The sequence below is a fragment of the Agelaius tricolor genome, unplaced genomic scaffold (assembly GCF_023055355.1).
Source record: "Agelaius tricolor isolate 1412-34295 unplaced genomic scaffold, bAgeTri1.0.p SCAF_11, whole genome shotgun sequence".
Classification (NCBI taxonomy): Eukaryota; Metazoa; Chordata; class Aves; order Passeriformes; family Icteridae; genus Agelaius; species Agelaius tricolor.
This window is the reverse complement of record NW_027269271.1, coordinates 16,532,110-16,544,336: the sequence shown is the minus strand read 5'-3', so window position 1 is coordinate 16,544,336 and position 12,227 is coordinate 16,532,110. Positions and strand designations below refer to the sequence as shown.

Genomic DNA, 12,227 nt, shown 5'->3' with positions numbered 1-12,227 from the left:
ATTTTTGAATGGATGAGTAAATCATATAATTATTTTTCCCTCTCTCATAGATCATCCTGGCAAAGTGAACAGATTCTGTCTGGATGGGTGCATTTCCATGACAGTTTGATAGATTGCAATACAAACTAGAAACCATTCTTAGCTTCACCAAAGCAAGAAGACAATTTGAAAATAGTTCATTTTATGTCAAACCCAAGCACCACCCTATACCTACAGGTAATCCTTCTGGGCCCACAGGTCCAGGGCCTCCTGGAGGTCCTGGATAGCCCTAGAATTAAAATAAACATAGAAAAGACAGAAAAGTTTTATCAACATTGCTATTATAGCAAAAGCCAAGCCTGCAGCACATTTTCTAGAGAACCTCAACAAGAGCAAGGCCATGGGCACATGTGTGGGCTGTCACTTCTGCACCCCAACAGCCTTCCATGGAGGGAGTGACCTCTGGGCTGCATGGAGTGCTGTGTCCTGCCTTAGGACAAGGGGGATTGGCAGGAACCCACAGGAGTGGCAGCCAGGAGCTGTTTGGGCAGTGCTGGGCAGTGGAACCAGAGGTGATGATATTTACTAGTCTATCTACTAGAATAACCTGAGTTACCCTGGTTTACACAGGAAATGGTTATTTTACTTTCCCTCCTTTTAATTTTCCCTGCTTAGAGCCATATTTCAGAAATGCAGTTGCTCTGCTATTCATTCAGCAGATCACTTTGCAATCACTGCTGCAGAGGGGATAAAGCCATAAAATGAAACTTTGTAGGGACTATGCATCATAAATACTGCTCTCCCATAAGGTCTGCAAAGCTAGAAGGGTGAGAATTTATTCTTATTTTGGAGACTAAAGTGCCTTTCTAAGTAACATAATTGTGGATTTTACATTACTTGTAACTTACCATGACACCTTTGTCTCCAGGAGGACCTACAGGTCCTGGACTGCCTCGCTCTCCCTTTAACAACAAAGAAAGAGAAGAAAAAGAAAAGAACATTGAATATCCTTCCCCTTTTTCCAATGTCCACTGAGTACACCTGTCAGTGCATGACACTATTGGTTGAGAAACTGCCCTTCAGAAACAGTGCCGAGACCTTTTCTAATTTTTCTTTTTTTAAATTTCTGAATTCTTTCCTCCTACAAGCCTATCCATCTTTTGAAAAAAATGATAAAACTGAATTTCTCTGTCTTCTCTTTTCCTAGAAAACTGAAGAAGAGGTTTGGCTACATCAGTCTCTGAGAACTGCTAGACATTTCCTCTCTGTGGCATGCATCATATTTATAGTATGCTCCTTAATCCATAAAATTCAGGATAGCAAACAAAGAAAAAAGACAATTTTTTCCTCTCTTCCTCTTTTCTTCAGTATGTGTTAGGAAAGCACAGCTCCTAAAGGAAGGCCAGCCCTTCAAGAGCTGCTGAAGCAACTTCAGTAGGGGAAGCAGGAAGGGTGTTTTCTGGTCTTCCATACCTTTTCACTTTTCATTCATGTCACATCCAGCCCAAATATCAGACTTAGCTGTAGATTATCCTCAGAAGATTATACTTTTATTACAAATAGTGCACATGACATAGTAATAACACCATAATTTATATTGCATACTGTAATTATGCTGGAAATGCGTTTGTCATTTAAATCCACATAGCATGTGTTACCCTTGCACTACTTAATCCATAAGAGAGGAAGAATAAATTCTATAGAAACAGCATAGCAGTGCCAGTTATTGCACCATGAAGAAGCTTCCTTCCATTTGCTGATGATAAATTAATTAGTCTTTTACTGCCTTTCCCCTCCTAGCTAAACTAGCAGCAGTATCACAAGGTAATCTTTTTGGGCCAAGTGTAATTATGAAGAACAAGAATCCTTTGACATGAAATTCTAAGATGATATTATCACTAAAACCATAAGAGATTTGTCTAAATCGAAAGCAGGGCTTTCCACTGATGTATTTCCTTTCACAGATTATATAAATTATAATCAGCTTTTAATGGAATTTCTAGTAGTAGATTAAGACCTCCTCAATAAAATATCTAAATAGCAGACACCAGTCTAGGTGAAATAATTCAGCCCTGCAGGAAAGAAATACAAATGGTGCTGCATCATTCTGACAAACAATTATGTTTCTATCATAATTGAAGCTGACATGCAGTCCAGTAATAAATTCCTGGTTTTCAGTTTTAAAATACTTCACCTAAATAAAACCATGTCAAATACACTTAAGCTGTTTATACTGTTCAAGTCACGTTGAGTCTGCCAGGCTTTGCTTTCACAAACACAACTGTTACTGCACAGCAGACAAAACTCAGGCTTGTCTTTTTTATTCAGTTCATGTATACAGCCAAGTTTTAGCTTTCTACTTCTGTCTTCATTATGTAGTAGTGCTAAACCAGTGAGTACTGTATAAAACAAGTTTCATGCCAGTTTCTCTGAAACGATAGCAGTATAATAAAGTGATATAAGAAAGGTATCAAATCTGTCAACTCCAAATTAACTGTGAAGTAAAATCAAGGATATCAGATATATACCTCATATAGGAACATCTGGATTACAAGTAATCAAATCCCCATGCTCTGAAATAGCTACAGGAATATTAACTCTGACAGTGGTCAGTAAATAATCTCTCACCAGTACTTTACCACCCCAATGGTTTTCAAAGCTGCTGAGCAGTCAGATCCATTATTATACCTTTTCACCAAGGTTTCCAGATGGCCCAGCTTCTCCAGGTAAGCCAGCTGATCCCTGTATACAAAGAAAGGAGACTTTTGCTTGCATGATGTCTCTTCTAGTTCATGGCCAGCTGCTCTCCAGCAACAGAGCAGGGCCCATTTCTCCCTCACAGAGAGCCCTGTGAGACAGAGCAGGGCCCATTTCTCCCTCACAGAGAGCCCATGGCAGCCTAAGGGCACCTTGGGACAGTGGGGGCTGCAGGGGGTTCCTGGCTCACAGGGACCCTGCATCTCAGCACAACTGCAAACAGCTACTGCCAGAGGGAAACTGCATCCACTTCATCACAATAGCACCCTGCCAACTCAGATCTGCCACTCAGCTCTACCTTGCACTGCTAAAAGCTTTACAAACATACAAATAAAGGTGATAATTGCTCTGCTAGTGCTTCAGTCTGACCACAAATTTCAAAGGGAATAAATTCAGTGGAACAAAGTAAAATGCAGTCAAAACAAACTTATATTGGATCAGGTGTTTTCAGAATTTTCCCTTCAAGAGCAGTAGCCCCAAATGCCTTTGAAGTCAGAGGATCAGAGCCTTTCAGCCATTCAAAAATGAAATAATTCTCTCCTGAGGCTTTCTCACAAATTTCCACTGGATAGAACAAGTACGTTCATATGGGATGGGAAACAGGAGAGGAAGTACTTTTAAAACCTTATTCCCAGTGCTTACAATACCTACTTTATTATGAAAGCTAAAAGAAAAAGAAATTATAGCACAAGGTTCTAATTGAGAAAAATATGACACAATGAGCCTGAAGAAAAAGCACTGAGTGCCCAGAGTACACTGCAAGACTGCTCTTGGAACATGGCAGAAATGTGGAAGCTCCAGTAGTGATATAACACACAACTGTATGATGCCTGTATCACTTTAAAAAGGAAAAAAAGAGAAAGTGATGTCAATTCACACATTGGCATTGCCATCTTTTTGTGTGCAAGAAGGAACTAGCATTAGTAGCACTACACTGGCACTGAAGTACAATTTGAAAATAAAAAGGCATTACTTAAATTAAAAATGCAGTCTTTATCTGTAGAATCTGGATACAGTTCGGCCTCAAGTCCTTTAACAAAACAGGTGCAAAGTAAGTAGAGATTTTATGATTACTTGTTCTCTTGGACTGCTAGCTATGCTGGAAATCCCACAGTTTGACCATATGGCAAAGAGCCAGTGATACAGCTACTTTTGAGGCTGACAATACTGCACAAATCACTTTATGTAAGGAACTAAAGAGATAAGCAGGCACCTCTATGGCTACTGGACTGATATATGATGTGTGGGAACTTGTGTATTATATGTCAGAACTGAGATGTCTCTTGCCTTGGCAGCAGCCAAAGATGGGTCCTGGTGATACGGGTGCTGAGGCAATGGCCCCGACGTCACTGGCAGCAACGAGGGACTTTTGTGATGGATTCTGAGAGTGAGAGCTCCCAGTCAGAGCCAACAGTAGGCCTCAGTAGCAGGCAGAAAGCTGTGAGACAAAGAATTACCCTGTACTCCTGTTTATCAAGGTAAGAGGTGTGGAGGTACAGTTTCAAAACGCTAAAGATTAATCACTTTGATTCCCCTGCTCCAGAAAGAACAGGAGACATAATGAGAGCCAAGGTGAAACTCAGACTGTTCTCTTCCCACAGAGACATTCCTGATCTCCCACCCAATGCCATGCTGCTTGCAGGACTGAAGATGCTGATCAGAAAGATGGAGAGCTGTGCCTTGCCCCAGCAGTGAATCATTTAATATACAGCTCTGCTCAAGTTCTCTTTTCAATTCAGAAGTACTGTCTTCCCAATTTGATTGCTCTGGGCTGCAAGCAGCAATGACTAGGAAGCAGTGACTGTGAATGTGCTCTTGTAGTCCCTAGCACATTAGGGCAAGGGACTCCTCCAGAGAAAGGACAGAAACTGGCTATTAAACAGAACATTTCTTATACAATGGCTATTTCTCAAAAGCAGTTAAGAAAATTTATAGTAAAAAAACTAAGAAGGCTAATAAAAAGATGCAAAAGAAACTTGGCATACCTGCAATTGGATATCTATGGAAAGCAAAATAATAGTCAAGATGACTAGAAGTGAAGCCAGTGAAATGCTAAAAGCAACAGGGACTTCAGAGGTATGAAGGGGAAAGAAATTCATGACAGGTTAACTAAATGCTCTTCCATCCCTCTAGTCAAAACAGAGGTCAAGTGTCTGAGACTGAGAAAATGCTAGGGCTGGTATGCACACAGGCAAAGGAGCCAAAATACTTGCTTAAGAATAGAATCTTGAATTTCAAACAATTAGTAGTATTCAGTGAAAAGAAAGTACAGAGAGCAAAACATCTTGTTCTGTCAGCATATTAACCATAAAGTGAAGTTTCCCCTACATCATTCCTGACAGACTTTCTGTAAGATCATGTGTCTCTTAAAATCCCAGATTTGGACTGGCTTGCTATAAAGACCAGCTACTAGGACTGGATTGAGGTTTCAACTCTCTCCATCTTATGTAAGAAAATGAATACAGTCCAAAGCAGATCTGTTGAATCAATGTCTTCCAGCATCCCTTCAATCCTCTGGGGAGCACTGATGGATTCCAAATATAAAACTGAATATATTAGAAAACAAAAAAGTGAAGCAAAATCCTGAAGTGATTAAAAAAAGAAATCAGCAACTTATTAAAAAAATAGTCATCAACTTTCACTTACAAGGACTTGTGTAAAAGTCTCCAGTGACAATAACAGCATAATAACAGCATTTTAGAAACCTTCTTGACAGGAGCATTTTTTAGAAAATGAATCAAAGACCAGATCTCACAACTAACACATGCCTGAGAAAGACAAAAACATCTTGCCAGGGCATATGCTCTGTGTTAGAAACTGGACTGCAGCTGAATAATTGAAAACACATTGTACACTTAATGCAAACTCAAGTATGAAGTAATCCATTGAAAAACCTGGTAGTGAGAAATGAATATACAGCTAGTTCCAAACATTCCCATGGCAGCAGTTACCTGCCAGATTGTACTTTAATATGCTCGTCTGTGATAATTGAAATTTTTCCAATCCAGTGCTATTTCATTTACAGTTCAGCATTCTCAAATGTTTTTATTCAACATTCATTTAATACGATGACATAATACATTTAAAATACTATCTTGTCACAATGACATTTTTCTATTAATTTCCTGTCTGTTGAGAAAGTTGGTTTGTAATCAACCAGAGTTGATAATCTGAGTGAAAATCTCTGATTTGCTATGGTCAATGGAGGAAATGAATAAGAGCAGAGATGCACCATATTTGTACCTTGCAGCTGATATTTCACTCCATTCTTTAGAGGACTCCAAAATTCAACTACCTGAATATTTGAAAGGCAAAATGTACTGAATATCCATGGAAAGCAAACAATAGTCAAGATGACTAGAAGTGAAGCCAGTGAACTGCTAAAAGCAACAAGGACTTCAGAAGGTCTGAAGGGGAAAGAAATTGATGACAAGTTAACTAAATGCTCTTCCACCTCTCTATTCAAAACAGAGGTCAGAAGTATCTGAATATTTGAAAGGTAAAATGTACTGGCACCAATGACCTGCTCAACAGCAGTTTTAATAAATAAATAAATAGATTAAATTTTGCTTCCGGTGTCAAGCAGGGTAATTCTGTTTGATAGCACCTGTAGAGGAATGCTTGCATTTAAGGGAAGCTGCCTGACCAAGTGGGGGTAGGATGTGCTCACTGACAAAACCTTGGAGGCTGAACTGCAGATACCATGTGCAGGCACTATTATGAACCCTAAAAAACAGCTGAAACCAAAGGATAAAAAGAACCACTAGCAAAAAATCCTTCAAAAAATGAGCAACAGCTTGATAAATCTAATCTCTAGATACTGTAACCACTTCCTGCACTCCTCTCAGCAGGAGCTATAGCATATCAGGTCACCTGGGGCATAAACAAGAAGCACAAGGTAAAACACAGAAGTACCTTTATTGCCATTCACTGTGAAGTCCTTCATAGAACCCACAATAATCTCTATCCAACTGCTTTCTGAAAGCAGCTGGAGCAGTTCCTTCTTTGGCAATGTCCCATGCATTCACCAGACTTTGAAAAAAAAAAAGGCTTTCCTCAATTGACTTATCTTTTAGCCTATGGTTTAAAATTCTCTTTTGTATATCCCTAAAGCCCAGACTTTTCAGGATAATTCAAACAACTCCTTCTGTTGAGCATCCTGAACACATCAGTTAAAGTTCACTTAATCTTTTCTTCAAGCAAAAGGAATTGCAGTTTCCATTCTCCCTGAATTATGCATCCCTGGTGCCTAATTCAGCTAATTTTTACCCCTCTGAAAGATGTGGTAATTGCTTTATGGTAATTCTTCCCAAAAGCAGCTCGGCTACAAGGCACATGGCCTGTCTGCAGTATTTTATTGTCCTTCACAGACTCCTGCAGACTGACCATTTGCAGCCTGCTCTGGAGCTGCCATCCACAGCCCAAACATCACTGCTTCTCCTTTGCTGCATGGTAAGGGTTTTTTCATGGCAAAGCACTTTTTATTTCAGCTTGGTTTCCTTCTGTTGTTTCAAAAACTATGTGCAACTAGGGAAATTTGCTGACATGTAATTTCTGAAGATTATTTTTCCAGGATTTGTGTTCATGAACTCTGCCTTTTGACACCAGTTGCACATACTACAGCTGACAGTTCTACCCCTTCTACTCTGCCTCAATGTGTGTATAAACCTCAAGGATTTCTAATTCAGAAGTGTACAGGCTGAATTTAACAAATTTTAGCAAATAGATCATTTGTATGAGATGCTTGAAATCAGTTTCAAATATTTACTCCCCATCACTGAACTACATTTATCTAAGCATAAAAAAATCCAGTTGCACATGTCAGCAAGGAAAAAAATTTTCCTCCCCCAAAATATAAGGGGAATTTTCTCAATAGCTGAAGGGGTTGTTTCTTTTGGCATGGCTTCCAAAAGATTTTGTCTCATCAGCAGTGTACATTTGCTCTGTCTGCTGTTCCCTTGCTTCTCACTATCTTACCCAATCCCTCTTCAATTGGACCTGTTGGTCCTGCAGTTAACCAAATATCCTGCAGCAAGGAACAGCTGCTGGATTCTACCTCAGCTCAGGGCTCTGCTGAACCAAGCAGCCCCACCTCAATCTGCCTCCCTTCCCCTTTAGACAAACACAACATATGCTGTAGCCTGAAAAACAGTTTTTGGTGTAGGACTTGGTTAAAGAATAGTGTCTGAAGTCTGACTTTAAGCACATTCCTGGTCTACTCCTAAATGTGTGTCATTTATGCCTATGAGCACAGCAAACATTTTATAAATTTAGTCTACTCTGTTTCCACAGTGGACAAGCATCCAGAACTATTTTGGCAGAAATGTGCTCTGAAGAATCAGCAGCTTCATGTGACCTAAGAAATGTTGGATGCTGTGGCTTCTATCCTATTGACAGAGCTGAATTTCAGCACATATTCCACCTTACTAGGCTGAAAAGCCAAGTGTTACAGTCCAATCTCCTGCTGTTGAAGTTTCCCTGCTTGTGCAGAGTTGCCATCTGTGCTCTTCAAAGCAGGTATTAAGCAGGACCTGGGAAAGCTGCTACAGAAAAAGAATAACTGTTTTGGTACCTCAAACAGCAGTTACAGACATTTTAGTCAATAACAGGAGATGGATGATAGCAGGGGAAGCAAGCAAATTGAAAGAAACAGAAGAAAAATATTGGTACAACCCTTTGGTATCAATAGCAGACAGGCACATGTGGTCATGGCATAATTTTCAATGAATTCACCATTTACAGGATTTATGATTGCAAAATTGCTTCTTTGGACAGCTTATTCAGGAAATGCACTAGTTGTCATTTGGAAAACTGAAATGCTGTGATAGATTCCCCACTGCTAAGAACCAGTATAATATATTTTAACCATGGACTTGAAAATATGTGTTACATCCTGTAATTTGAAGAAGTCTGTCCATAGATGTAATGAATAAACAGAAAACCATAGACAAGCCAAAAAGGGAAGCTGGTGAGGTCGTGGTGCAGAAGGGAAAACCCAAATACACAACATTCTTTAGACATTGGGCTTATTATCAATATTTTAGCAATTTCTTTTTCCTTTTGCCTTGAATAGTAAATAAACTTTACAGTAGTTGTAGATTTTCTACTGCTATTTGTACAGTTCCTTTCTATATTTAGTGTCACCAAGCACCAGGTAGCACACAAACTGCACAAGGCATCAGTAAGGACAGATATGCCCCTTTTTTTGACTCCATCTCAAAATCTGTCCCAGTGGTTGGTAGCACTTGTACTTTGCTCTTGCACTTTGTTTTTCAAACTTTCTTCTGTTTTTCAAATTTTTTGTTTATTTGTTTTGCGTGTGGCATGTTTTAGTCCATGAGATGTCCTCGTGCCACCAGAGCCAATACTGAATAGCAGGGAGTGGATTTATCTGTGAATTAAGAAGTCCATACTCCATGTGCACACCAAGGGAAAGAGAAATTACTTGTTACAAACAGAAGCTGTTGAGAAGCTGGAAGCAAAGTCTGTGTCCAAAGCACACAGAAGTGAATATTTTGCATCAGGGCTCACATCTGGAAAAGCATTTTATGCATATGAGAAAAACCATCTTCCTGTTAGCACTTTTCAATTCTCTTTGGAAAAGCTTAACTGTTACAGATTGCAGTGGTGAATAAGGTGAAGGAAAGGCGTTTTAAAAGGTCTGAGAGTTCAGTGTGCTTGTGTCTCCTCTTGGTGTTTCACCACTGGCCTCAATGACAACAAAATATATATTATCCCCCTAAAAATCATGTAGTGGGCACAGGTGCTCTGCTGCCAGATAATGCAAAGGTAACAACAGATCAAGGGCCTATGAAGCTCATTTGATTAGATAAATGTACCTAAAGCAGAAGATATTCTACAATCCACAGGTAAAAATAAGAAATATTTATCAATAACTTAGAAACTAGTTTGGTTTTCAGGTATCACGTGCCATTCTGTATCACATAAGTTCTCCAAATAACACATGCAGGACATGGCAATTAATGATTGGCCATAATTATCTTTCTTCACAAGACTGTAACAGGGCTTGTTTGGCATAGAAAATATTATTTAATTCTTGCAGCTTAACCCTGACTATAGTCAGGTAGCTGGTATGAGGATTTTATTTAACATCACTGCAATGTTTCATCATTGATTATGTGTTTGAGCTAGTAATTGCTACATAGAATGGAGCTCTTTTAGTGGTATATATTATACAAAATATCTGAGTTGTGCAAAATTTGTCCACTGAATTCATGTACTAGTATTGATGTAATGATTCAAGATTGAGCCCAGCTTTGTCTTTTGTTGGGGGTTTTGGTGCATGTGGCACTGTAGAACACAGTAAATTCTATCAGTTTTCCCTAGCATGTCACAGGCTGAAAAACAGAATTCACACATAACAAAAGCCACACTTAGAGATACACTGGATGACTTCCAAGGGGACATTGTGGCATGTCATGGCACTGCTCCTTCCTGTGTCAGCAGATACTTTTAACAGACTGAGAGTCCAGCTCCTCAGTGCCCTTCCCCAGAGCACAGCCTCCAGAGTGCCCAGTGGGGCTGACCTGACCAAGCAGCAGTTTGTACCATCTCTGCAGGCACCAAGCAGTAGATGAGGTGCCTCAGGTACATCTGCTCTGTGCTTTGCTGACCATGGGGAGCAAACTCTGACTACCCACTAAGCTGGACAGAGTGTGTGTGAGTAGTACAGCACTAAGCCCAAACCAGGGTGTGATATCTCTCCTCAGCATAGGTTAATTCCAGAAATAAAATTGATTTAATCATGTTCTACACAATATTTGGGTAACTCAAGCATAGGCCAACAAGCTCACATCTGCTCATAAATCCCAGATGAAAGTTAAAATACAGAAGGGCAGGGGATGAAGTTAAGTAGAGAGAATTCCAAAGTGGTATGTTTCAGTGACAACTATCAACTAAAAAAGCACCTACAGTGGAAGAACTGAGAGAGATCAGGCCTTGAAAAAAAGCAGGATAGGAGGTTGTGGATCTCAAACTGAACAACAACACACTAATGTAAAAGGGAGCATGTCTATGCAAGAAATAGGCTTGTAGGAAGCAATGTTTCCTTTCTCAGCATTCTTAGCAGCTTGGGCAGTAAGCTGGAGTCATAGATGTTTGGATGAAATGGAAACAGACTGCAGGGGAGTTAGAATGTGACTTAAATTATCTCAAAAACATAACAGGCTAATTGAATTGGGACTGTTAAGCCTGAAAAGAAAGAATGAGGCACAGAATAACAACCACCATATGTAAAATGCTGTTTCCAGCAGAAAGGAATCAGGTTACACAAGTGAAAGAACTTTTTAAAAAATAGAGAAGCCCTGGTCTTGGAACTTTTTAATAACTGGCTAGACAAATATTTGTCAGAAATTATGCAAAGATAACAGGTCCTGCCTAGGCAGAAGAGGATGGACTACATGTCACCACAAGGTCACCTTGAGATCTGTGATTTTATGGAGCACAGGCAGAACAAGCCTGCAAAATACATCTCAGGCTAAATGCAGCCTCTCAAATGATGTAGTGGAAAAGGATCACTTGCTCACTTACATGAACATGCCTTGGAAAATCCCTACAGCCACCTGCAATATTCACACAACATGCTGGGAGAAAAGCAGAATTAATTTTGGAAATTGCTTAAAATGGGAAATTTCTTTAAATAGTATGACTCTTAAAGATTACAAAGGCATAACTGACATACTACAGCTTCGAATAGAGGCAAACTTCATCAGAAATGTCTACAACCAATTTTTCATTCAGTTACAAATAAAACAGAATTAAAAAATGAACCAGAAAGAGAATTCAAGCTTACTGCTTCACCAGTTTTTCCAAGATTTCCTTGGTCTCCTTTTTCTCCCTGTTAAATGTAGAAAACAGATGACTGAGTTCACTAGAAAAGTAATTTCTTTCATATGTGTATATTAAAGTCCTCTGTTCTCCTAGGAGCCTCTTTATTTTCTAAATTGCATCTGCCAATTAAAACTTTAAAAGCTAAAATTAAGTAACCAAAACCAATTTTGTCAGTGGCTAATTTTGATCTGGTAAAATGATGTCCTAATGCATTCAGGATTTGCCTGCACAAATAAAAACTATCAATTAAGTGCTCACAAAACGCATTAGGTCAGCAAACACTATATATTAATTATTCTATTTTTATTTAAATCTTTCAGCAAATTACCTTCACTATTTCACTACTGCTTTAAAGGTAGATATTGCCCATGCAGTTTATTGATTACTGTAATTTTGTTATGAAATATTAGGAAAATTGATATTTGAATGACATTTTAACAAACTTCTCCCCCTTCCCCCAAAATTTTGAAACTGTCATTAAGTATCAATTAATTCTGTTCTCCAAAATAACACTGTTACATAACTGGAACATTCTGCTGTGTGTTTCACAGGTGGAAGCTGGGTGTATAAGCACTATTGATTATCTGGCTGGGACTATAATCCAGTTATCTAATAACTGATGAACAGTTATTTGCACACTG

General features: G+C 39.1%; 1 protein-coding gene across 3 annotated transcripts in view; it reads right to left on the bottom strand.

Annotated features, from left to right (window-relative positions):
• Positions 1–12,227, bottom strand: part of COL24A1 (collagen type XXIV alpha 1 chain) — a 120,002-nt gene that overhangs the window by 42,074 nt on the left and 65,701 nt on the right. For all 3 annotated transcript variants that reach the window (XR_011680612.1, XM_071436357.1, XM_071436358.1), the window contains exons 24-27: positions 11,549–11,593; positions 2,668–2,721; positions 888–941; positions 215–268 (exon numbers count right to left, since the gene is read on the bottom strand). Coding sequence is in view for 2 of the 3 variants with exons in the window: in XM_071436357.1 (XP_071292458.1) it covers positions 215–268; positions 888–941; positions 2,668–2,721; positions 11,549–11,593 (207 nt within the window). In the remaining variant the exon portion in view is untranslated. The remainder of the gene's footprint in view (positions 1–214; positions 269–887; positions 942–2,667; positions 2,722–11,548; positions 11,594–12,227) is intronic.